This window comes from Amphiura filiformis, chromosome 8 (assembly GCF_039555335.1).
Source record: "Amphiura filiformis chromosome 8, Afil_fr2py, whole genome shotgun sequence".
Taxonomy (NCBI): domain Eukaryota; kingdom Metazoa; phylum Echinodermata; class Ophiuroidea; order Amphilepidida; family Amphiuridae; genus Amphiura; species Amphiura filiformis.
In genome coordinates, this window is record NC_092635.1 from 23,461,110 (window position 1) to 23,488,843 (window position 27,734).

Here is a 27,734-nt window from a genome sequence, read left to right on the forward strand (position 1 = left end):
CCCCGTGTTAATTGAATGGAGATTTGACCGCAAATATTGGTATCGGACCGCTCACTTCTGAAGGATGCCACAAAAAAACGGTACAAGCTACATTTTAACTATTCTAAATAGGTTCTAGAAAATATAGTTTTGTAACATGTCCTAAATTTTAGCTAATTTAGATGTTTGGAGAGGGTCGCACTTTTGTGTTTTAGGAAGGATATGTAAACGACAAATAAAAAAAAAAATATGAAGAAATTATTTCCAAACCGTGTTAAGTCAACAATCATTATGTTGCTCATTTTCAAGAATGCTGGTTTACAAAAAGCACGCCATTGTCTCATTTCGTGAACAAAACCACACATACCATTGTTTCCTTTCGTTTCCTTTATAATCGGTTACCCAACTGAAGCTATGAATACCAGCTTTATTGCGATATCGCACATGAAAACAGACACTTGTGCACAACCAGAGAAGATCCGATTTAATCAGTTGAGCTGTTTCAATGAGTGTTATCTTGGTTTAATAGCTTTTAATGGGGTTAAGTCCTGCAAAGGTCGAGATGAATTCTACTGTAGACATGACTGCATCATGGCCTCTTCACATGATGTAGCTCATGTACCATGTTTATAGTTTTGTATGATGAAAGGCATGTCAGTTATAGGTTATAATACGCACCCTCGGGATTCAAATATTGTATTCATCTATTGCTATGGTACTTAATCCGATTATGACGTCACTTCTACGGCAAATGGGGATCTTGCCAAAGTATAAAGAATACAATTAATGTGTACAATTGTGTAGGTACGTTACTATACACTTTGTTATATATAGGAAAGCAAATGCATACGATCAGACACATTTCTGCATAATTATAAGAAGTTCTATAATGCACCATCTTCATGACTCACACCACAGATCCTGGAACTGTGCTCACACGTAGGGCGAAGGGCCTATATAATTTATGAGTAGGATCAACTCCTTGTATATTTAGGAAGTAAAATGAACTGAGATGTACACATGCTTAAACAATCAAATTACACAACTTAAAGGGCATTTCGTGATCCACAGCCTCATCCCCCACTTTTCCCAAAAAAGTTGAGATTTTTACACCACTGGATACCTCTGGCTACATAATGTTTATGTACCAAATATTTCTTGCAGATTAATTCGTGTAGCAAAAATATCGCCAAATTTGAATTTCGTTCTGGTGCACCAGAACGAAATTACAACACATTGTCTATGGAGCCGTGTAATACACATAATCATGCATAACTCGCAAACGCAAAATCGGAATCAACTGAAATTTTGGAAATAAGCTTTTTTCGTGGATATCTACTGAAAAATTTCATAAAAAGAGGATGCTAGGATCACGAAATCCTCCTTTAAACACCGTATATTAAAACGAAATACCGTCATTAGCCAGGAAGAACAAAGCACACGAATTGTTGAAAAGCCCTCAAAATGCCCCTTTGACACAAAATAACATGGTGCCGCGTGACACATGCATTGACATTAGGCAATGTCTATGGGGTTCCGGATGGGGTTATCATAGATTTTGGGGTCAATGGTCATTAAGGGGTCACAACACGGTTTTTTTTCTTTTTGGTGTACAGAAGTTGGATCGAAAAACATCACTCTGAAGATGGCCATCGCCCAAGATGGTCGAAACTGTCAGGTCAGTAAAATATAGTTGATTTGGATACGATATGAATCGGATCGCATCAACTAGGCTGGTTACAGCCGAACGCGGCGCAAGCCTATCTACACTTAGATTGTAACATCCACCAATTATCTGTGCAGCTCCACAAATTCCATTCGGCGAAGGAAGGTTTTTGAAAACCAAACAACTAATCCCCGTTTTTGAAAGCAGAAGGAATCCGGAGATTCCGGAGAAATCCTGCGAGAGCGAGCATGGATTTGGATAAACCAAGTGCACATACACAGTCCTTGAGCACGGCCATCGGGGCTTGAAGCCGGGACTCCAGTGGTGCAAAGTGAAGGACCTGGGCGAAGGAACAACCGCTGCGCTAACTCGCAAGAATAAGTTTCTATAAACCTAATGAACCTCTTCAATAATAGGCATTAATATCATTATTTACAGCGGTTCCTCATTGAGTATTTTTTCACGAATGACTCTCATCCGAGAACAAGCTTCATCCCAATCGATAAACCCTCCTTCAAGAAACCTTGTGCTGGTTTCTGTAACCTCAAAGCCACTTCGACCATGAAGAACTCTCTGGTTGTCAAAACTCACGATGTCTCCTGTGTAAAAACAAATTAAGATTGTATTATTTTTTGAAAATTTAATTAAATTAAATGAATTGAATGAATTGAATAAACTGCTATAGTATACGTTATTGAAATAAGTCTGCTCATTTATAACACGTACGTCTGATCTTGGGTACATTTCAGATTCAGATTTTTTTCTGTCGTTTATAAAGCAGATTATGACGAGATTTCAAATGCAGTCTTTCCGAAAAACGCTTCAGAAACACGTCTGGGATCAAAGTAGTCTGAATAATGATCACACGTTAGACGCTAAAATTCCATTGCATACGGATGGCAATTGATATTTTACAGATATTGCGAATTACCATACCACGATGGTCCAGATCACGTCTGGCGCCTTACGGTTTGCGACTCTTGCTGCATTAAACTTTTACAGCACATACCTTCAATTAATTTAATTTCGAATTTATTTTCTTCCTTGTATAACTCCGTGTTAAACATTTTGATGGCTCGGTATATTTTGTATACATCTTGCACTGGGATCTGGATATACGGTGCTCTCACTTGGTCGTTATAACTGATGGCTTTGTAGCGTCCATCTGGAAGCAGCCTGGGTTAGATAATAATAACAATTCACATGACAACATACAACTGGATCGACAATGGGCTTGGTCCTTTCAGTGACGTAGCGTGAGTTTATTCTTGAAGAGGTTCATTAGGTTTGTAGAAACTCAAATACAATATTTCATCTTGACAAAACCAATTTGTTTTCACTGACCTGACAGTTTCAACCATCTTGGACGATGGTCATCTTCAGAGTGATGTTTTTTTCGACTTCTACACCAACAGAGATCGCACCAGCGCCCAGAAGTGGGTCGTACACATGACTAAGGTAATGGGCCCCCTCGTCTCTGTTCATGGTGTTCGGTGCTCTCTTCCTTATCCAGATTGCTTCACGGATACGGCGGGCTCCCGAATTACATTCCTTCTGGAGGACTTGGGCATCTTTCCAATTGATAATATGATTTTGTTGTGCGGCGTGGTCCGCAATCGCTGATTTGGACTGTTCACTGACCGATTGTTTCCTTGTTTGTCGAGTAAAAGTTCCTTTACTACGCGCTACTTTCTCTGTCTCTTTCTTATGCTCGTTCAGTCTTGATTCGAAGCGACGCCCAGTTTCTCCTACATAAGTACTGTCACAATTTGCACAGGGGATTTCATAAATCCGTAGTAGGCCTACTCATGGAGTCTCTTTTGTCCTTTGGATGACCCAACATTTTCCTTAATGTGGTGTGGGGACGTACCGCAGTAGCTATACCATGTTTTCTAAAAATACGAGTGGCTGTCTCCGTCATTTTTTCAACATAAGGAACTATAACAAGTCCTTTACTTTTTTCTGTGGAATTCTTGTTCTTACTGGGCTTTGTTGCCTGTTGTTTACTATCCATCTTGCGTTTGACATGATTAAACGTCCACTCGGGATAGCCACATTGTTTAAGTGCGTGCTTGATTTTGCCTTCTTCCTGATCTTTGTCCTCCTTTTCAGATATAACACTATTCATTCTGTCCAATAATGTGCGGATCACGCCCAATAATGTACGGATCACGCCCAACCGTGAAGCAATCTGGATAAGGAAGAGAGCACCGAACACCATGAACAGAGACGAGGGGCCCATTACCTTAGTCATGTGAACGACCCACTTCTGGGCGCTGGTGCGCTCTCTGTTGGTGTACAGAAGTCGAAAAAAACATCACTCTGAAGATGATCATCGTCCAAGATGGTTGAAACTGTCAGGTCAGTAAAACAAATTGGTTTTGTCAAGATGAAATATTGTATTTGTAGCGTGAGTTATTCGATTCCTGGGGTAGTATTTTTCAATGCTATTTTTAAACATTTTCACTCCCATGGGTGGGCACGTGCCCCTACGTCACGATCATCTGGCCATTTCAAGATTTTTAAATCTTGAAATGGCCAGGACTTAAAACATACTGCTGTTACTGTACGTTTTTTTATACACAGTGCTCTTACCATTGACGCATAACCTCTACAAATAACGTATGTTAGAAGTATGGGTAATTGCCTAGTTAACGTCGCTGTGTGAAAAATAACCGGCCAATATTAAAAGTACTCTTCTAAAATTCTAGAAAATATAGTTTGTAACATGTCCTAAATTTTTAGCTAATTTAGATGTTTGGAAATATTCGTACTTTTGTGTTTTAGTGTATGTTATAGGTAATAGTACATTGCCCAGTTAACGTCGCTGTGTAAAAAATAAAAGGCCTTAACGGGGGGCGCGTGCGCAGTGACCGTTAAGACCCGATTAACACGTAGGCAAGCATGCTTGTAATACTCGTGTGTGCGTGGCACAAGTGTTTTTGAGTTCCGACCGTTTGGGTCGCTAACGACTTTTCAATTCGTACTTTGGTGTTTTAGGAAGGATATGTAAACGACAGATAACACCAAAAAATATGAAGAAATTATTTCCAAACCGTGTAAGTCTGCAAACCACCATGCTTCTCATTTTCAAGAACGCTGGTTAACAATAAGCAGAGAATTGTCTCATTTCGTAAACAAAAGCCCACACAGAATTGTTCTCTAGCGTTCGCTTTATAATCGTTCACCCAACTGAAACTATAATACCATCTCATTGCTCCATTGTACATGTAAAGCAGAAACATATGTTGTGTGTATTTAACCAGAGAAGATATGATTTAATCAGTTGAGCTGTTTTCAATGAATGTTATCTTCGTTTAATAGCTTTTAATTGGGTTTAAGTCCTGCAAAGGTCGTGGTGAATTCTACTGTAGACATGACTGCATCATGAGTTCCCCACTTAAAAGTTCCCCACTTAAAGGTTCCCCACTGTAGGCAGTGGCGTAGCCAGGTTTTCGGAACCGAGGGGCGCAACTTATAAAATGTACCGACAAAAATTTTTTTTTGCCGACGGAAGTTGTGAATTGTTTTTGGCCAGTGCGGTCCTCCAAAATCTAAAAAGTGGGGTGAGGGAGGGTTAAAGGCAATTTTTCCACAAATTTTTCACAGCGTTTTTACGTTTATATTAATATCCTTCAATGTACTAACGTAAACAGCCAAAAAGAAAAAGTCACATCCAAGATTTTAATTTAAGTATTTGAGCGACATGTTCTTTGTTTCTTCAACATGTATACACAAAATTGTCTATTGTTGACCCCCCAAATTTTTTTAGCCATGGCCCGTCGTCTACCTACGGCCTAAGCTGAACCTACAGCACTGATGACGGGCAGCTGCCCCCCCCCCCTGGTTACGGCACTTACTGTAGGCCCTCTTCAATTTATATTGTTCTGCTTGAATGCAAATCGTATTTTGTATTCATTTCAGTTTTGGCCAATCACGAAAACCGCCAAAACACAGTCTAGGTGTTTTGGTTTCTCAACAGAAAGTACATGATCGAAATGTGATAAAGGTCCATTCCATCATCATCTATGTAAAAGTTTAAAGAATTTTGCTCCCGAGCCTGGCTAACCGGGCTGGTCGTGACGCTGTATCTACACTTTCCAGTCATATGCATGCAAAACGAAATAGGCAGACAAACAAACAAACAAACAAACAAACAAGGAGAACTATTGAAGGGCGTCATACATACGCAATATCCTTTGCGCAATGTCTGAAGAATGAAACTGAAGACTGAAATGACCATATAATATGGGTAAATCCGGGTGCAAATCAGTACACGTCTTATAATGAATCACAAGATCAAGCTAACATAAATATATTTTAATACGTTTGGTGGGAAGATGCAGCATTCACATGTCGACGTCTACAGCCTATTTCAAAAAAAATTGTGCAAGTGAAAAGTGCCCTCTTTGGCAATATTAGAAAATACCCCTGTGACATGATGCTTAGAGCAACGTCAAGGGCGTAGTCGTAACTCTCAAATGCCGTTTATCTGTTCAATTTGCTTGTTTTAATCTCGAGATATGTTTAGTTAATAACGAAAGGGTATAAAATCACAATTGTGCCACTTTTACTAAGGAAGAGAACTGTACATGTAAATCAATGATATAGCGTCACATTTATCAAGAGTTCCTTCGTGAAATCAAAAGAATGCACCAATTACACAACGATACTATATTGTTTTACTGCTTTTACTGTTTTATCATACATGTACAATGATTCTCTTTTTCCACTTAAACAGACTAAAAGATAAATAAATATTTCACATTCTGCTGAAAAATTCAATACATGTACATGTCAATGATTTTGTCATGGTAAATACTGTTTTCTTTGTCACTCAAGACATGTTAAAAGACAATCAAAATACGCACACTTATTATATAGGTTAATGAGCGGGTATTACTTTTTGGGAGAGAAATTAGACAAAATAATGCACGCGCGCTGATGTTGATGCGTCTAATGTACGAGGCCCGAAGGGTGGAGTGCATTAGATGCATCAACATCAGCTATTATTGTTTTACATGCACAGCCTTCTTCCCTAGTAAAAGTGGCACAATTGTGATTTTATCCTTTCGTTGTTAACAAAACATATCTCGAGATTAAAACAAGCAAATTAAACGGAACAAACGGCATTTGACAGCTAAGACTGCGCCCTTGACGACGTAAGTATCATGTCACAACGATATTTTCTAATTGCCAATGAGGGCGCTTTTCAATTGCACAATTTTTTTTAAACAGGCTGTATAATGTCAATCCAACTGTTTTAAGCGATTAGGCGAGAGCGAGTAGCGACCAAAGGCAAAGGCACTGGAATAAAAATTGGTACATTTTATTTATTTATTTAATGACATCTTTAACAAGGGTAAACCCTGATCAGTGCAAGCACTGCTTTCCACAGGGGCCCTCGACAGGGCTTTCCACAGGGGCGATACAACATCGCCCTCTATAGTCAGAATAATACAAACGAATGCGGCCGTGGACGGTTTATTCGGCACTATGCGATGATCACAAGGAACATGATAAACTATATTAAAACATTGATCGTTCTTCCGTATCCTGTCTGACTTACTGTATTATTGGTGATCTATGTTTCATGTGGTACACATTATATTCCTTTCCACAGTCTCTGAAATCTACTGGAATGGTAGTGAGTATACGAAATACTTCCGGGTCGATGTGTTGTAAGTCTTCAGCTACTTTGTATCCGTCACAGAATTGATTCTCGCCACCCTTTGAGTGTACTTGTTTAATACAATGCAACAGCTGAATCTGTTGATAAAAACAAGCGTGTTTAATATATACACTTGTAGCACTCGTCTTTTAAACACGATTGTTTGATGTGATCATTTATTAATGTTTCTAACAAAACATTATACAATTTTTTATGGTAGCTATCACACTAATATAAACATTTTTAACTTAGATGTTCTCTTCTTTATCAAATTTTTTCTATTTCTGTTTCTGCCTTTTGTGGTAATATTTATTCTATAAACTATATTTGTGTGCAAATTGAGGGCGCTATTTGCATATATTTTTAATTTAATTTAACCCAATAATATGAATTATTCCTTCCATTTCATGATAAAAAGTAGTTTGAAAATTTCCTTATGTTATATGTTGCTCATTTTTATGATGTTTTAATACCATTATATAAGTCTCTATCTCTTGCAAAGATGCAAACAAGATTTAAGATAAAAAGCGCCATCAGTGTTCAACTTTGCTTTAAAATGAATACAGTTGGGGACCCTTACGAAAATGGCACGCAGTTTTTGAATGCATGCAGTACGCAAGCAGCACGCGTGCCGCACCGTGTGCAGCATGTGTGCAGTGGGTAGCGTGCGGATGCGTATATTTGGAACGAGGCACGCATGCAGGAAGCATGCAGATGCTTGCTGCATGCTGCATGCATGCAGCAAAAATGCGTGCGCGCGCAGTTTGCATGCAGCATGCAAATCCATTAGCGTGCAGCACGCACTGGCCATATATACATATGCGAGACAAAATCACGAAAAAAAAAATCAAAATTAGTTGTTAACAGTGTTTATTGTCCTTACATTAAGTCTTACATTTCCTGGCTATCTATTTTACAATGAACCAAAATTGCCTGCCTTAATTTTATACAAGTCATTATCTAACTTTACCTACCTGATTTTGAACCAGGGACCTTCTGCATGGGAGTCTGATGCTTTACCATTTGAGCTAACAGGGGTGTACACATTTGATGAAGTGTTTTAAGTTAATATAAGCAATATTTTGATGACTAAACCGGCCAAAGTGCATCATTTTATGAATATTGATCAAATTTACTGTAAATATTGATAACATTTATTATAAAATGTTGAATTTTGTTTTGATTTTTTTGCAGTGCCAACTGTTGATTCATAATGGCATACCAACATTGGCCCAATGTTGCAATGACAACTATCGAAACAGGAATGCATTCCAACATTGGGCCAATGATGCAATGCCTACTATCGAAACAGGAATGGAATTCCACTGAACATTGGCCCAATGTTGCATTGCCAACTATCGAAACAGGAATGGCATTCCAACATTGGCCCAATGTTTCAATGCTAACTATCAAAACAGAAATGGTACATTCCAACATTGGCCCATGTTGAAATGCTAACTATCGAAACTTGAGGAATGGCATTCCAACATTGGGCCAATGTTTCAATGCCAAATATTGACTCATGAATGGCAAATCAACAATGGCCCAATGTTGCAATGCCAACCATGCCAACTGTTGATACAAGATTGGCATTTCAACATTGGGCCAATAATGGAATTCCAAAGGCTGCTGAAAAGATGCAAAAAACCATGGGCCAATGTTGGCGTGCCAACCGCGATGGTCCTTCCAATGTTTGCCAACGTTGAGCAAATGTTGTATTGATATTATGAGACGAGGTCTATTTAGGGCTGTGCAATAATTAGTGGGTAAAATTTTCAAATACCTGCCAAAATTGCTTGCCCTCCCTCTAGACCTGCCAAAAATTGCTTGCCCCCTCACCTATTGGCCTGCCAAAATTGCTTGCTCCCCCCTCTTGGATTGCCAAAAAATCTTGGTCTGAAGGTTAAACACTTAGAAAATTTTAGTCTGAAGGCTAACTTATTTATTCATTGTAAACATTTAAATATTTTCACTACTAGTTCATTGCCAAATTGTGACTTGATGTCAGTTGTGTAAAGGTGAATTAGTCATTGAAAATCCTGCATGCATGCAGCATTTTACCTTTGCTGCTTCTGAAAACCCTGTATGCGTGCAGCATTCTAACTTTGTGATCTGGAAATCCAGCATGTGTGCAGCAATATGCATGCTGCATGCAAGATGCATGCAAGTTGGGAAACATTTGCGTGCAGTCCTACAGTCCGCACACAAGTGTAGTCTGCATGTAATTTGTGTGCAGATTGGTAGTCTGCACGCAGGTTCTGCAAGCAAATTGTGTGCGCGGTGGATATTTGCGTGCGATGCCTGCATGCATACAGCTGGTTCGCACGCATGAACACGCTACCAGCAGGCCTTGCATGCATGCTGCGCACATCTGCATGTGTGCTGCACACTGCCGCATGCGTGCTGCATGCTGTCGCACACATGTTTCATTGCTTGCATTTTCGTAAGGGGAGTCCCAGCCTCTTGTCACACTTTCACGATATCCGACGGGTACCTATTCAAGCGCTACGAAGCGTGCCTCTTCACACCTTTCGAAATGCTTACTAGCGTTGCCTTGTGTTGCGCTCCGTTGTCGAGTTACTTAGGCTACCATTTCCTCTTATTTAATAAAAAGAAACGAAACAAGTCGTCTTCAACCTTTCGATCCATATAGTCGAGGCTCTACGCACTATGCAACAAGTGGTTGTGCTAGAAAGCCGTCTATTTATTATACTTATTGTTTACGGAATAAAGCGGGCGCACACGGTATACTAATACTAGTATATTACCAATGAATAACCCTAACCCTAATCGTAACCCTAACCCTAACCCTAACCCTAACCCTAACCCTAACCCTAACCCTAACCCTAACCCCTAATCCCCTAACCCTAACCCTAACCCTAACCCTAACCTAAACCCTAACCCTAATCCAAACCCTAATGCTGGGTCCTAGTGAGCTGCGCCGGGCTGAACATGATGCAGTCATATCTACAGTAGAATTCATCTCGACCTTTGCAGGACTTAAACCCCATTAAAAGCTATTAAACCAAGATAACACTCATTGAAACAGCTCAACTGATTAAATCGGATCTTCTCTGGTTGTGCACATGTGTCTGTTTTACATGTGCGATATCGCAATAAAGCTGGTTTTATAGCTTCAGTTGGGTAACCGATTATAAAGGAAACGGAAGGAAACAATGGTATGTGCACCTTTGTTCACGAAATGAGACAATGTCCTGCTTTTTGTTAACCAGCATTCTTGAAAATGAGCAACATAATGATTGTTGACTTAACACGGTTTGGAAATAATTTCTTCATATTTTTGGTGTTATCTGTCGTTTACATATCCTTCCTAAAACACAAAAGTGCGACCCTCTCCAAACACCTAAATTAGCTAAAAATTTAGGACATGTTACAAAACTATATTTTCTAGAATTTCATAGAATAGTTTAAATGTAGCTTGTACCGTTTTGTTGTGGTATCCTTCAGAACGGAGCGGTCCGTTACCAATATAGCTCAATATTTTCGGTCAAATCTCCACTCAATTGACACGGGGAGTTGGCTAGCTATGAGCTAGCTATGCTTTGCCCTCACTCATATTCCACGAAAGTGCGACCCCTTCTGAACATCTAACCTAGCTGTAATTTTAGGTCATGTTAGAGAAATATATTTGCTAGAAGTTTGGAGAATAGTTTAAATATTGGCTGGTTATTTTTCACACAGTGATGTTAACTAGGCAAATGCAATATACTTCTACATAAACTATTTGTAAAGGTCGCGCGTCAATGGTGAGAGCACTGTGTATTGTGTATAGGAAAACGGACAGCACCTGCTAAACGCTTGCAAGCGGGTTAGCCAGTGCCTTTTATAGCGCTTATAAAGTGTGACAACGGGTGGGAGTTCTATATGCCATCAAACAACCGTGTAAAAGTCCGTTCATACTACGCCGTAATTGCTTTGAGGTGCGGTGCGTTGCCGATAAATCGATTAACCAAACGCAACTCGTCGCATTTCCAAGTTAAAATGTATTTACATAACATAACATAACATAACATAAAAGGCATTTATTGAGCGCCCCACAAAGAACGGAGCGCTTTACAATAGAATATATACAGGTACATGAATCATAAACTAAAACAAACAATACAAAGCATCCCAGATAACACACGGACGTCGGTCCGACGTCGGATATAAGGAGCTGGCAAAGTCGACCGGACGTCGGGATTCGTGTCGGGTGCTCATCGGGGTGCATCCTGCCGTCGACACGTAAAAGACGTTGTTCCAACGCTGGGCCGTCGTTTTGCCTACTGTCATGCCGATTTTATTCCGATGTTTAAAAGGGTTGTCCCGACGTGGGACCAACTTTTTCACCAAAATATTTAGCGATGGAATATCTTTTGCCGATTACATGTCGACTTGAAAAGGATGTCGTTCCGACTTAGGGCCAATGTTTTGCCGGCTACGGACATGCCTTACTTATGCCGACGAGAAAAGTACGTTGGATTGTTTTAGGGCCAACTCTTTTCCTACGCTAGTGCCGATGGTATGCAAACATAAAAAGTACGTTGGTTTTACTTACACTTTTTGCCAACGGTCCTGCTGATTGTATACCAACATGATGGTCCGACTTCGTAAAGTACGACAACGGAAGTTGAGAAGGCATCGTAGAGAGGAGAATCCTAGTTGTAAACACATAAAACCATGACGTAGTCATACACCGACCATGATAAAGTAAACTACATCATGTAGTAAATGTATGACCCCGTGGTTAAACATGTTTCTGTTGACCGTTTTCTTTCTCAAACATCAGTAAACATCTGTGCCTACCTGTTTCGAGATTTAAAAAAGATCTAATATAGCAATACATTAGGCCCTAACTGATTAAACATGAGTAAATTTGATGCAGTTTAATAGGTTTACAAGTTACAAATTCAAATTGGAAGAAAAATATTTAGAAAATACTTACTTGAACCTGCATAGGCCTATAGATCCTTCTACTTCTACGCAAGTGCTTGTCAAAGCCCGCTCGGCAACTAGACAACACTCATCACTCTTCAATGAATACGAGCAGCAATCATATAAACAGTAATGTGCAGCTAAAAAGATATAATATCCATAACTTCCAAAAAATATTAACGATAGGCCTATAGCGCTTGTCTCTAGTGCCATTTGAATTTCAACTGCCACGCACTGATGTACATAATTATACGTAGCGTGCTGTACATGTGGACGGCAACGGAGGCCAAAAGTTCACTTCCAACAGGGGTTAAGATCAGTTCATATGTTATAACGGCTTTGTATAGTCTCATCACCCATCTGCCTACTAATTTCAAAACAAACATCGTCATGATAATAGCTAGCCTATGGCTGGGTCATCATTTCAACTCTAAAATCGAGATTATAATATTGCTAGTAGCCATGTGCTTATTCATTTTGAGTTTTAACATTTTTCAACACATTATTAGTATAGCACTTTTGACCATGTAATATACAGAACAGGTATAAGATGATCCATTGCCGGGGGAGGGGGGCTATGAATTAATTAATAGGCCTACCCCCAGGTAAAGAAAATTTAAACCGCCAATTTTGCAGCTTATAAGTTATGCAAATAAAGATCGTATACGTACGGTTCACGGTCGTTTGACCAACGTTTTACCGACTACCCATAAAAGACGTCGTTACTTGGTCGTAGGCCCGACTTTTTTTCGACTATGCATGAAAGACGCCGGCTGACTGTTGTTGGCCCGACGTCCTTCCCAGCAAACACAAAACGTTTAGAAAACGTTTTCTCTAAGTTCTAGTTTGGTCTTTTACGTCTTCGTCTTCCAAAACGTTTTAAAAACGTTTTAAAAACGTTTTGACTTTGTTAAAATAATGTTCGTTTTACCATGACGTTCAGAAAACGTTTTTAAAACGTGACAAAATATTTCGATTTTGTACGTTATTTTGCCACGTTCATAATACGTTATTTCCAGAACGTTTTCCGAACGTTTTGTATAACCTCAATTAAATGTCTTTCTAAAGCGTTTAATTATTATTTCATATTATCAAAATGTTTTAACACGTACTCTGGTTTAAGGCACTGTATAGGCGTAAATCCTAGGGGACAGGGGAGACACGTCCCCATACACTTTGGGATATCAAATGTCACCCCACCCCGTTTTCGGCAAACACTTCCCTGCATGGTCTATAGTATATTTACTCTAAAAATACAGGCAAAAGGCCTATTCGGTATTATACCTAATTGATTTTTGGATGAAATAGTTTAGAATTGAAAAGTTTTCTGGCGCTCCACCAGGTAAAAGCAATTTGTGTATGTCTTACCCCGGATATCTGGTACGTCAGCAATTAACAGAAAGGAAAAAGAGGGGCTATCATGTCAGGAGACTGAGGAAAAGGACGGAAAGGATTGAAGAAAGTAAAAAAAGACAAGATACACATGACAAAGCCGACTTAATATTAATTAAATCAACAGGGATTAAATAATTCCTTGAATTCTTATGACAATCACCCCCCGACAACTCAAAGAAAAAAAGTGAAAGAAAAATTCCTTGTTCTTTATAGATTGCCCTAAACGCATTGATTTGGTATAAAATAGTGTAAAATTGCATATTTTTGCGCACTTCGTGGGAAATGAACCCAAATGTGTATCAACTTTCACTTCAAAATATGAAACTAAAAATGTTCGCCTGCTGTGCGCGCATAAATCCCAGCAATTGTGAAGCCAATGATGTATGTATATTGTTGATGAATACAAGTTTAACTGTTTAATTCTTTATATATGTGCATCAATCAGGAAACATGCACCTAATTTGGCAAGTGTTTCACGCAGTCCTTTTTATTATAACAATCTCTTCATCACAGCACGGTTCAATTATATGCATTCGACAACATCACTTCTCGGACGTTGATCTCAATTTGTAGAGTTAAGCTTTTGCACCCAACATTTTAAAGTCAGCCTAAGCCTAGCATAAGCTGCTGGTTAATGAGGAACTGTGTCTTAGAGATTGTGATGTATGACCCGGGTGTTTGACTTGCTTGAGATCTTTAAGTGTGACCTATATGGTTTTGTGAATCGTCTGGCAACCCAAAATTCAAACCTGGAATGTGAAAAATTATACGTTTTCACATGTACATGATCGTTTATGCTGGCATGCTGTTCTAAGGAATATATACATCAAGTTGCTCATCAAAAGGAATTATTACCTAGGTGGGTTTACACCCACCTAGGTATTCTTTTTTAGTCCATTCCTTCCGCTGGCAACAGAGACTCAGAGAGGGTTAAAGTATGAAACCCGAGTTGATGTCATGGAAAATTGTTTTGCCTTTGTTTACTAGAGGCTGTTCCTCTGTGGTAATAGTGTGTGTTAGAACCTGTGAGGGTTAATATTGTGGGCAGTCTCGGTGTGACTTGCAAAGAAAGTTTAGTAAAACCATAAATAACTGATGGCACCTCTGGGATAGCTGCTATGAGGAAAGTGGAATTTGTTTTTGTAATTCTTTAACATGTCTAACATCTGATGTTTGTTTGCAGCAGCTATTATCATGATGATGCTCAAATTGTTGAGCCGATTCAAGTGATTTAATGCTTGTGGGTGACAGTTTGGAATTATGTGCTGTGGTCCAGCTTTCTGAAAATAAGGACAAAATAACTTGTTGCAAGTATTTGTTCTTTTGCTGTAGCTACTTCAATAGCTTTTCAGTCAGTGCCCCAAACATTTGTAGATTGGTTTTGATTTGGTTTCTAAAATTTAAAGATGTCTTTTCCAAAATTGCACATATTTGCTAACAAATCGCGGCTTTGCAGCAATTGCAGGCATACTTGTAGTATGTCTTTTTGAATTTGTACTCATTTTGTGGGACAGGGACAAATAGCATAATTTTGAGGTTTACTAAATACTTGCTAGCCCAGCCAGGGTACAATGACATGAACGATCTAGACCCAGGGTCTTTGATGTGAAAATAATGGCATATCCAGTGGAGTAGTTTTCACTTGGAAAATGTGTTTATACCCATATCACTGAATCATGAAAAAAAATAATAATACAAATTCATGTAGGCCTATACAAAATGTCCCAATTGAAAAATCTTGTACAGATAGGCCTAATACTGATATCAGAGACATGGCACACTAATTACCTAGGTGGGTTTACACAAACCTAGGTATTAGAATCAGTCGTGTTGTACTTCCGCTGGCAACAGAGACTCACCTATCATGGCCCAGTTCTTGAACCCCAATATATTTGTATATTCATTGAATAACCTTTGACAAATTTGGGTACAAAAAACTCATACTCTGTAACAAATTCAAAATGCTATGTCACTTGCACATATAATCATGGAAGTATACTATATAGTGAGCATGGTCAGAACAGAGATCAAAAGTAGAATCAGACTTGCAGCTGGAAGTTGATTCCCAATTGGGTAATAAAACCACCCCTTGCTGCAACCCAGTCACAACTCTAATTTCACTGATCTCCAAGCAGGTGATGTCAGCCACTTACTCCGATTTCACCATTCAGAAGTTCACTGGCGGTTGTCATGGTTGTTGTGGATATTATAATAATGTGCAGATGATGAGCATTGATCATGTTGATTACCTAGCTGGGGGATTTACAACCCCCCCCCCACCGAGCTAGGTACTGTTTTGCTATTCGATCTTTCTTACCTATCTGGGAGGTTTACAACCCCCGAGCTAGGTACTGTTTTGCTATCCAATCTTTCTTTTTCTTCTTCTTTCTGACAATAACTTCAAATTGCTTCTCCTCCTACATGTAATTGAGGTCAAAGGTCATTAAGAGGGCATTTCCGGTATTTAACCAAATACCTTCAAACTGCTTCTTCTGTCACATATTATATATAGTACAATGATGTCATTTGCATATATGCATCGGCTATACCACACGCCTATAACTTGAAAAAAGAATTGGGGTCAAAGGTCATTAAGGGGGTAAAATCTTACAATTGTATTATCTGGATATCTGTAAGGGGTATGGGGCTCAAAGTCGGTGACGACAAATCTCATGACCAGGGGAACGTTTTGCAGGGGTCAGGGCAAAGGTCATGCAGATGTGAAATTTTAGAAATGCATTTCCTGTACATCTGTAAGGAGTACGGGGCTCAAACTTGGTGACAACAAACTTAATGATCAGGGGAACATTTTGGGTCAAAGGTTATCTGGGGTTAAATCTTAGAATTCACTTTCTGGATACCTGCAAGGGGTATGGGGCTCAAATTCAGTGACAACAAATCTCATGATCAGGGGAACATTTTGCAGGGGTCAGGTCAAAGGTCGTATAGAGGTCAAATCTTAAAATGTCTTTTCTGGACATCTGTAAGGGGTACGGGACTCAAACTCGGTGACAACAAACTTGATGACCACGGAAACATTTTTGAACATTTTGCAGGGGTCAGGTCAAAGGTCATCTGGGGTCAAATTTTAAAATTGCATTTTCTGGACATCCGTAAGGAGAAAGGGACTCAAACTCGGTGACAACAAACAACATGACCAGGGGAAAATTTTTGGAAAATTTTGCAGGGGTCAGATACCTCCACAACACCAACACGCCCCACCTAGGTTTGTGGTCTATGACCATCATTTGCCACTAGTTTGCATCTGTTTCGTTCAGTTCTACCAAACAAAGGTAAGATTGTATTTTATTGTTACTATATTTGCATTAAACATGATAAAGCGTGTATGTTTTTAGTCAATTTAATCAGTGAAGTACAATGAGTAATTACATACATGACATATGGCATCCACAATGACGGTTGATGTAATTTGAATTCGAGGAAAGTCTTTAAATGCTGAGGAGTTAAACTTAATAAGATGTTTTTAATAGGATATTGTGTTTCTAATTATTTACCATTCTTGACTTAAAAGTATGTTGTAAGATTTGATGATATTCATGGTTTAATTCCGTATTCCGTACTACTAAATAAAATACTAAGTATGTTCGTGATGCATTCGTATAGCTGGCCTATTCGTCGTGATTGAGCGCTTTATAATTGCAACCTCAAAATTGAAAAAGATCGGCGATGTTGTCAGAATTGAAAGGCCGTGCCTACAATTAATTATTTGATTGAAATTCAAGGTGGTTTATTGACTTGAGTTTTGTCATGTTTGTCAAATTATTATACCTATTTCATAAGTCTGATCTATCTGACATAATGTGTTAGATGAGTATTAGATTAGCATGACACTCATCGACACTCGATCATCAGATCGTCGGACAACTTAGTATACCTGATTTAATTACAAGTAATATTATTATTCTCAGCTATATCATATATATTTACACAGACAAATTCCTGAAAGTAGTAAGAGAAGTCATCAAGTATAAAAATAGAACACGTGAGAAGTAACATTAATAATTACAAGTGCAAAAAGAGTGGCCGTTGTTGCCCAATATGTAAGCAACATGTGATTAAGGGAGTATTTAGCGCCCAAAACTTCACAATTTGAATAATTGCTTTAAAGTCAACCAGAAGGGTTTACTGGAAATCCATTGAAATGATTATCGTATTGCCGGTAATTGCACCCAGAGGTGTATTTTGTGCACCCAGAACTTCACCTGTACCACCTCAGTCTTGACCTATGTTCTGGGTTAGTCACAAACTCCAAGTCCATGGTTAAAGACAACAGATGGTATGACCTCATAAATCATATATTACCCAGAGAAGTTCAAGTACGCTAATTTTAGCCCTAAACAATGGAATGTTGCAATATTTATGAAATGATTGCAAATGAATAATGATGTATATTGATTGCTTGGAAGTGGACCACATCTGTTTTTATTTTTAGTTTAAAATTAGGTTTGTGTTGCCTGAAAGCACTGAATTAAAATGGGACGTCTGAATTGCGCTTCTGTCTGAAAAAAATCAAAGAGGTCGATGACCAGGACGATTCTGTAGGCCTATGTATGCATGCATATGAGTTCAAAATGATTAAAAACAACTAGTAGAATTTTTAGCTGTAAATTAAGACCAAAATCAAGTTCATGTAGCCCCTGTAGTCATTAATTTATTCAAGTTACACATGCGAAACGCCCTGTTCCCATAGACTTTATATGTGCTCCTCTTCCCTATCCTTCCCTCACAACTTTCGATCAACCACACATCTCCAGTAGTTGAAAAGCTACTAGTATATTGTTCATATTTACAGGGTTGTTAGTGGTGTTTTAGCTTTCAAATGTGACCAAAACAAAATATGACATTTTATCAAATATGATCACAATTTAAAAATACATAACCCCACCACCCTGTTTGGGTGGCGACTGGGAAAACGAATGGCCATTAGTATTAGATTAAAATAGGTGGGAGAGAGGGGGATGGCAGGACGTCAAGGTGTAAACCGATGGCTCACAGGGAGAGAGAGAAGGCGTATCACCCTTAAAATAGAAATCCATGAGTATTCATCCAGAGAAAGTTCCACGTATGGAACTTGAAAAAAAACTAAGAGCAAAACGTATCCGTTTGCGGTTTGACACTTGAAGAGAAGATAGGAAACATTTAGATTTTGTATGTGTTGTTGTTCTTCTTAAGCGATGAAATTCGACACAGATGACAGACACACAGACACATGTCTATCTTCATGACTTTGCTACATTGCCTTTAGTTATGGTAAAAATGAAGTTTTGTTTTAATTTTAAAGTATTCAAAAGCAACATTCTGCATGTTTTTGTGGGACCTGAGAGCACATCATACACCAAATTGCATTCTGATTTTAAATACGAGGAATTTCCCTAGCCTATATCAAATAATTTTATTAAAAGATGTGTTTTGATATTTAACAGTCCTCGAAGTAAATCTAATGATATGTAGGCCCTACTTACCAATGCTTAAAGTATATAGCTGGGAGGTAAAACCGTCCATCAAATTTTGACATTTCGTATTGAAGACAGATTATTTCCTCCAAAAGAAAAGACTTTTTTTCAAATGATGGACGACTTTTCCTCCCATCAGCTACATACACTTCAAGTATTATCATTAAATTTATAAAACTTACTTCGAGGACTGTTAAATTTTTAATAATTTGTCATAAAATGTGTGTTATATCGAAATTTCAACAACAACAAAACAAAATCAAAATTATTTGATATCATAGAAGGCCATTCCTCGTATTCATATTGCAATTTGATGTCCCACAAAAATACTGTGCAAATGTTGTCCCGATCTCTTAATGTAATTTATATTATTATTATGAGAATGACTGCCATGTTTTGGAAATTATTGGAGATTTTTACACGCACATGCCCATAAATTAAATATGACCACTATAATAATTAGTAAATCTATTTTTTGTTGTTGGATGAAACCGGCCACGGAATACCGATATCGAAGAAACCTCTTAACCAGGTTAACATGATTCACTTATCAAATCAGCATGATTAAATCTAAAAAATATGTAATATTTCGCGCACTTGGCCCATCTTGTTATGTAGGCCTACACGGCTATATTCTAGGTGTATGTTTATGAAATCATTTATTATGCTTTTGTTGTTATTACGTACAGATGGGAGAGTACGCGGTGGTTATTTTCGTGGACGAATCTACCGTTGATGTGATATCTTCATCGTGGATTGAAGGAGGAGGAAGACATGAAGAAGGAGAGGCAAGTTAATTATAACAATAATTTGCGATAATACGGATTTATAATTTCAGCGACATTTTCAATGCGGATTCTTCAAACCGGTCAAATATCGTTGAGCTGATAACGACAAAGAGAAAGGGAAACAGATAAAATATAGTGCCGTAGACCCTTGTACAAATTTCTCTAATTTTTTTTCTTATTATTTTTATTATATACAGGAGAATTATTGCTACTGGCCAACCCACAACCCAGCTTACAAGGCAAGAAAGCACGACATTCCTGATGAGGAGCGGTGGGGCAGATGCAAGATCAGGGTGATTAAACTGACCAGTAAGTTAAACATCGATAGATCGTGAAAGAATCTCTACTTTTTAATATGATATACCACTTGTATTATTAAATTAAATTAAATTAAATTATTAAATTGGTATTATTTTCCGACGTCTTATATATAGCAAGCATGTCTTTCTGCCGTAGACAAATTAATCGTAAGTCCGAAGTTCAAAAAAGGTCTTAAATCTAACCTGAAACCTGAAATCAGAACAAATTGCACTATATTTTGCTCAACATTATTTGTTCAATACTTTTACGCCTTTTAGGCCTTAATATTATACATATATGAAAAAAGTACGAGTGGTCCTATTGTCCTATGCTGTCTTGTATGTGATGATCTTTTTTCATACACAGAAGATTATATGAAAGCAAAGAATTGTGCGAGGAAGGCGGAGGAAACTTCAAATCTGGAAACAGACGATGAAGGCACGATGCAACGAAAAACGCCGTCCTGCCAAACTTGATTCAGGCAGTGATGCTGGCGCTGATGGTGAGGAAACTGATCATAGTGAAGACATTTAAAGCAAATCTAATAGTAACGAATCATACATTTGTATATTTGGAAAGGGTCAGCTAGGGCTGTTTCTTTGAAAATTATGGCATGGGCCAGGCCGGGGCCCAGACTCTTATTATAACATATTTGTAACGTGAATGCTTCTTATAACATGTTTGCAATTTCCAGATCATTGAAGAAGGAAAAGCTAACCGCACGGTATATCCGAGTATCTGATATAATCACCATTGTAAATATGTTCATGTTTTTTATATATAGATAGTGACTCGAGCCAGATACCACCAAGCAAAAACTACGTCGTAGTCCAAGAAAACAGTCCATGCAGAAAGTGAGCCTACCCAAAACCCCCTCAAGTACATGTAGGTCTACCACGATCCAGGGATCCAACTCCATACCCCAAACCAGTCTCCAAATCCTCCAACCTGCCAACAACTCCTCGTCACCACGATCCTCAGCTGGCTTCAACAAGCACTATGAGATCAACACCAACCACTCCAGGTTTTCGGAGAGTGACTACTTCAGAGTGTAAGTCTATTTTACATTTATTTTAAGTTTTCTCCATCAAAATAACCCTCCTCATTGCTTTTTTTGAGCTACTCATATTGCTTCAATGAGCTAGCCATTAAAAGTGAAAATAATAGCATGATAACAGGCCTCACGAAGTAGATTTGATCGATACTTCTGTAAAAAACAGAACATAATTATTATATAGTGTTATATACACAATTCTCATTATTCTTCCTCTTCGTAGTTTTCCTCCTCTTCTAGCTATATAGGGGCATATATTAATTTTAATTAATTTAATGTTAATATTTTTATGTTAATATTGTTATATTTTGTTGCATTATATTTTTGCAGCTAGTTTCCAAGTCAGTGTGCTTCTGAAACTACAGAAACTTGAGGAAGCACAGGACGAACAACTTACATTGTTGCGCACCCTTATTAACAGGCAGCCAGAGAGAGGTGAGGCACACGAGGCAGAGGAAGATCCTCTTGAAAAACCGTTGCAAACGGTAGAGGAGTTTAAGGATGTTTCGAAAGACTTGAGACACAACTATTCCGGAAGAAAATGGTAAGTTCGTTGTGAAAAAAGTATATAGGTGTCGTTCAGGCCAATACTTTTCACGTTATAAATATGTATAATATTCAGGAAATGAATGTTATGCTATTTTCCATATAATGTAAATTTATTATCTTTCCCTATATTTATATAGAGTATTATTAATTGCAAGTGGAAGTTAGCCTGCTGTACTTAAATATTGCTTTAGAAGTATGAAAGTGCACAATCTAACATGTATCCGCCATTTGTCGCGGATGAACAGGCCAATATTGCTGCAAGTAACACAAAATAGAGCTACATACATAAATTTTACATTATATTTCCAAAATGAGACAATAATTATAATCATGATCATTTATAAATAGGCCATAATTCAAAATATGTTTGACATATTGCACTTGCAATGAAAATCACAGTAACTTTATTCAGTTGTGTGCCAAAGTATCACAAGATACTGAACCATCAACAACGGCAACATCATAAACGATATTGACTTCCAAATTCCATGCGATAATGCATTAAAAATATTTAGCTTTGATTCACATGTCTTTATTCCAGATACGACACCTCAGTCTTGTTGGAGGACATGATCTCAACGAAACCATCAGGAGGGTGATGAGGAAGCTGGGAACGAACAATTTGTGGTCCTCCTACAGTGTATTAGGGAGAAAGGGCAAGCTGAGCATTAAAGATAGCCCTTTCTACAAAGTTATCGTCAGTAAGTTTCATAAGCCCAAGATATAATCTATGATTAACATAATATGTCAAATCATGTAGGCCTTCCCTTTTATTTCACAGTATGTTTCCAAACATTGGGTGAGAAAACAGATCCATAAGCTTCCATAGAGCTAAGATCGGCTAAGCCTAAAACAGAATGCATATAATTTGTCATGCTGTCTGAACCAATCATAGTGGGTGTAAAATTAAAATATGGATATTTAAATCGGACCCCTAAATCGGACGTCTGTTTCCAATTAGTTTTTGTTATTTTAGATTATATTGTATACTTTATTCATAAACTTATCAAATAAAAATATTTCCCCTAAGACCACAGACCGCACGTATGGTAACACGTCGACATGTAGGCTTTTGGGAAATCCTAATATTGAGATACAGACCGTTTATTTTGATAAAGGAGTTTAATTTAATACTGAACTCATATCATTTCCACCTTTCTATAGAAGCTTGCATGAAGAATCATCCTCAAGCTAAGGAGGTTGGGATAGAGAAGGGACTTGGAGATTATCTGAAAAGAACACCAAATCTTCCAGGTGGAAGAAAGTATAAAGTAAGTTCAAATATCATTGCTGAAATGCCAAATTCATTTATTTAATTCATGTAGGCCTAAAACAATGTCTAGGGGTTATAATATAAGCACTCATTCTAGACACCACCTTGTCCTCTATTTGTAAACACGTTTAAATGCTAAACATGTTTATGAATTAAATATGTCTTGTGTTTAGATATTAAACATATGATGTTTTGAAATTTGACATTGGTGTTTAGGTTTTAAACGTATTTACAAATTGAGGACAAAAAAAGTGTTCAATCTCTAGACACTGTTTTTGCAGTGTATTACTATATGTTTCTGTATCTGAATATCAAAAAGTGCATAAATATTGTTCGTTGAATGTAAAATGAAAAAATATCGCATATCGCACAGCTCATTTTCTTAAAATAATGTTTAAAAAAAATAATAAAGCATAGCACAAAGCTATTTTACCAAATGTATCTGAGACATACTTTTTTGGCCTTACATTTCACATACCTACGTGATGTTTCTTTCTCTATGGGGCATTTTTGTTTATTTTCACTTCTCTTAGGTTTTTAGGGCACCATGCCCCTCCCCACACACACGCATTATGATTTCGTTATGGTTTATACAGAACTTGAAAATTACTCAGAATTAATGATACTGATAATATAAATAAGTTGTCTGGATATCTAAGGGTGACCATAACCTGATAGAATTTTTTTATTCATAGAATTTCTTATGCCTATTTATATATATTTTGTCAGGGCTGCTATTTTAGTGAGCTGATATATTTAAGGGGAATCGGGTTTCAGTTCAATTTTAAAAATGATGTTTCCCAAAATGATGATCATGCTTATAAATAGATTGTTTTCCATTTTATCATCTATAGAAAGCTGGGAATGTGGATGTAGCGGTACCTGTAGGGGAATTGGAGGATGATGAGCGCGGCGAAAATGAACGTGTCCCCCAACAGGAAGAGGAAGAACAAGACTAGGGGACACATTGAAACTGAAGACCACAGACACTGTACTGGTAAACATGCTAGTTTTATACAACATTGTCGGACAAGGTGCTCACTGTCTATTGAAGTATATATATTCCATAAATATAAGGTTTAAGTTTAAAATAACTGTGATTATATATCAGACTTTTATTTTAAAACATTTCTCATGTCTTAAGCATGTTAAGATGTTTTTGTTTCTGTACTTATAGCTTTTAACTTTTCCTATCCGATATACGCTGGCGAAGTGACGTCCTAATCGGATTAACTACCATAGCAATAGATTAATACAATTTTTGAATAGATCGCTCTGCACTAGGCCTACAGCAGGTTGCACTCATCACCTGTCTTCAATCATATAATAGATTGAATACAATACCGCTCTTTTTAACAGACTAATCTTACAGGTGCAAGTGATTAGCATTTCTTTGACATATATGGTTCAATGCATCGGTACCGCATGGACGTTGTAGGCCTACTACGGGGGATACAGTCAACATTTTATTCATCTATTGCTATGGTAGTTAATTCGATTAACTACGTCACTTCACCAGTGTACATGTATAATCACACTAGTATTCGCTGAGTGCGTTTCCACAATCGCTGATTATTAAGCCTTTTTGAAGTATGGCGGGCACAAAAGAGGAGTACTTTGATTTGGGTAATCTTTTGTACATGCTGAAAGAAAGCATACACAAGATTAGGCCACCCAAATAAAAGTACACCATCTCCATTTGTGCCCGTCATACTTCAAAAAGCCTTATTGTTGCAGCGTCGAGGTCCGTTCAAACTACGCCGCAATGCAGTGCGATGCGGTACCGATATATCGATTACTTTTTGCCTCAACTCAACGCTACTCGTCGCATTTCCAAGTTAAAATATATTGAACTTCATTGCAATATCGTAAGTATTCTGGAGTGCGGCACCGCACCGCAATTGCGGCGTAATATGAACGGCCCTTTGGTCAAAGTTGCATTAAAGGCCATATGCTTGCGACTTGACGCTCGAGGGCATGCTATAATCTGAGCCCGAATTAAAAGACTAATTTGCGTCTGACATCCTGCCAACCAGACCGAAAATGTCGTACCGGTACTCGGACTTTTAAATTCTGCCTCAGATTATAGCGACTTATCGATTATAGTAACTACCGTGATTTTAATTTGCTGTATAAAACTTTTGACGAGAGCATACTTCCGCGATGTTCACAATGCGCCTCCGATCCGAAGCGTAGGCCTACTATGTGTGTTTTACACGCCGTATGTGTTGTTATTTCTGTCGCCATACTCGCAAGTTGCGCCTTGTCAACATCGCGCAAGTACGCTCTTGTCAACGGTTTACAGTTAATCGCTCTGCCCATCAGCAACGGAAGTGATGATATTATTTGTATGTTGCGTAAACAATGTAAATTAGTGGTTTTACGTAGTATTTGGGGACACTAGTAAAGAGGTAATAATTCAATTTGAGGAGTTTTCACACAACACTTCAATTGAACTTTATTTTATCTTTGAGACTAGACTGTGCGTATTCAAATTATTTGATGTGTTTAATGACATTAAGGGATCTGGAATGAGCGTTTCGACAGTATTTTTTGTGGGGAATGAGAGCACATCAGACATATCGAATTGCATTCTGAATACGAAGAATGTCTTTCTGATATCAAATAATTTTCATTTTTTAAATTAACAGTATAATACAAATTTTATGACAAATTATTAAAATTTGATATTTTTCACATTTTTGATATTAACAGTCCTCGAAGTAAATGTTATAAATCTAATGATATATTCTTAAAGTGTATGTAGCTGGGAGGAAAAGCCGACGATCAATTGAATATTTTGACTTTCCATATTGAAGATATGGAATTTTTCCCAAAAAGACCTATTTTTTGTGTGTGTTAAAAAAAAAAAAATCCATATCTCCAATACGAAAGGTCAAAATTGTCTAAATTGATCGTCGGCTTTTTATCCTAAATAAATACACTTTAAGTATAAAACATAAAATTTATAAAGTTAACTGCAAGTACTGTTAATTTCAAAATTTCAATTTTAATCATTTCACATAAAATGTGTATTACATTGCGAATTTAAAAAAAAATCAAAATTATTTGATATCAGAAGGACATTCTTCGTATTCAGAATGCAATTCGATATGTCTGATGTGCTCTCATATGTCCCACAATAAATTTTGTCCAAACGTTCATACCCCATCCCTTAAAGGAACAACCAAAACAGATAGCGCTTTTTGGGAGTGGGTTTCAAAACTCAATGACGTTTGTAAAAATATTTCTTTTAAGAAGATAATTTTCAACATTTGCGGTTTTACGTTTCTGGCAGATAGGAATATAACGGCCGAAAACGAACGTAGGTTCGTTTATAGGAATAATTTGCTCGTTAATGCTTTGGGTACCGGTAGTTCCTAGCACTCTGTACTCTGATACCTGTATGATGATTTTCCACTGCGCTCGCTGCTCGCTCCGCTCGCTGTTCGAGAGGCGTCGCGGTTTGAGAACGGGGCTGGTTCCATAAGGGAAATGCAGACTTATCACCTTTATAGGCCTACATTTAATCAATTTAGGTAATGAGCCGTGAAAAGGCTCATGAACTGTACATTTGCCAATATTATGCCTAAAATAAATGCATAAATGTTCATGGTACTTTTATTTCACAGAATTCTGCCTTAAAACTTGGTCAATCAAAATACGTGTTGTTAATTCCGTCGCCATATATTCGTTGTGAGTTGTGACTTGTCAACATCGCGCAAATACGTTCTTGTCATAGTGTCAAACCGGACCACGTTACTTTGCATAAATGCTAATTAAATTAGAGAGCGGCTAGACATTATAACTCATTACGAACACAGTAGGCCTATGGCAAAATTCTACAAAATTAAAGTAAACCATGAACAATAATTATGACTTAATTTTAGCAAAGTGTTGGCAAAAGTTACGAGCACTTTCAAGTCTAGTCATCATCAACTCACTAAGAAATAATTGTCATCTCAGGAGAACCCGACCTCTTAGATCTTGAACCTCTTGGGGGCCATTTTCGATGGTCTTGGAACCATATTTGGTTCTTTAGAAAACGTCTAAGGGTTCTCCTGAGAAGACAACTTTAGAATCTTTTAGAACCTTTATTTCTTAGAGTGTTAACTGCGCTTTGTACGTGAGAGTAATCAATTAAGTTTGTCGAATTTAACTGAAGACCGAATTGAAAACATTAGTTTGCGTCTGACGTCAGGGCAAAGGCGCGGTGTGATTGGTTGCTGACCTGCGCAGAACGGCATTTTTGGTCTGGTTGACAGGACATTATACGCAAACTAGTCTTTTGAATATTATTCTGTCTTCAATTATAAATAGTAACTTATATATATTTGAGGGTTTTCATGTATATAAATCATGTTTTAAAACTTTTTTTTTTTTAATTGTACAATAATCGGGTTTCATGAGTATTCCATCCATGCATATGTATTAAACAATAATTATTATAAATCGAGTAATAGAGTGTATATAAACAGTCATCAATGGTCATGACAATAGTTGACTCGATACATGGTAACACAAGTTCCACATGTTCCATGGGGTGATTTTGCATAGCATGTTTGTATAAAATTAATTTATGTTTCAGCAGTATTTTCAACGAAAATGAATGAAGAATAATATTCATACACAGGAATAAAGTTTAATGAA

The 27,734-nt window shown here is 37.6% G+C and overlaps 3 protein-coding genes across 3 annotated transcripts in view; 2 read left to right on the plus strand and 1 right to left on the minus strand.

Annotated features, from left to right (window-relative positions):
- Window positions 1–252: 252 nt before the first annotated feature.
- Window positions 253–27,734, minus strand: part of LOC140158818 (gamma-butyrobetaine dioxygenase-like) — a 32,931-nt gene continuing 5,449 nt past the window's right edge. The window contains exons 3-5 of the mRNA XM_072182046.1: window positions 7,215–7,414; window positions 2,655–2,821; window positions 253–2,244 (exon numbers count right to left, since the gene is read on the minus strand). Coding sequence (XP_072038147.1) covers window positions 2,078–2,244; window positions 2,655–2,821; window positions 7,215–7,414 — 534 coding nt within the window. The 3' untranslated portion in view covers window positions 253–2,077. The remainder of the gene's footprint in view (window positions 2,245–2,654; window positions 2,822–7,214; window positions 7,415–27,734) is intronic.
- Window positions 18,858–20,684, plus strand: LOC140158365 (uncharacterized). The gene is made up of 4 exons (XM_072181457.1): window positions 18,858–18,917; window positions 19,810–19,908; window positions 20,106–20,217; window positions 20,575–20,684. The coding sequence occupies exons 1-4, from the start codon at window positions 18,858–18,860 to the stop codon at window positions 20,682–20,684; spliced, it is 381 nt and encodes a 126-aa protein (XP_072037558.1).
- Window positions 21,776–25,076, plus strand: LOC140158819 (uncharacterized). Its single transcript, XM_072182047.1, has 4 exons — window positions 21,776–21,806; window positions 22,353–22,512; window positions 22,976–23,082; window positions 23,939–25,076. Exons 1-4 carry the CDS (start codon window positions 21,804–21,806, stop codon window positions 24,041–24,043), a joined length of 375 nt encoding a protein of 124 aa, XP_072038148.1. The 5' UTR covers window positions 21,776–21,803; the 3' UTR covers window positions 24,044–25,076.

What these genes read in the sequence shown, in the direction of transcription:
- LOC140158365 (XM_072181457.1), top strand. Translation starts at nt 18,858, where the DNA reads ATGACAGACACACAGACACATGTCTATCTTCATGACTTTGCTACATTG. An exon ending in CTACATTGCCTTTAGTTATG is followed by an intron (nt 18,918 to 19,809) that starts GTAAAAATGAAG and finishes TATTACGTACAG; the next exon opens with ATGGGAGAGTACGCGGTGGT. An exon ending in CAGGGTGATTAAACTGACCA is followed by an intron (nt 20,218 to 20,574) that starts GTAAGTTAAACA and finishes TTTCATACACAG; the next exon opens with AAGATTATATGAAAGCAAAG.
- LOC140158819 (XM_072182047.1), top strand. An exon ending in TTTCTACAAAGTTATCGTCA is followed by an intron (nt 22,513 to 22,975) that starts GTAAGTTTCATA and finishes ACCTTTCTATAG; the next exon opens with AAGCTTGCATGAAGAATCAT. An exon ending in CAGGTGGAAGAAAGTATAAA is followed by an intron (nt 23,083 to 23,938) that starts GTAAGTTCAAAT and finishes TATCATCTATAG; the next exon opens with AAAGCTGGGAATGTGGATGT.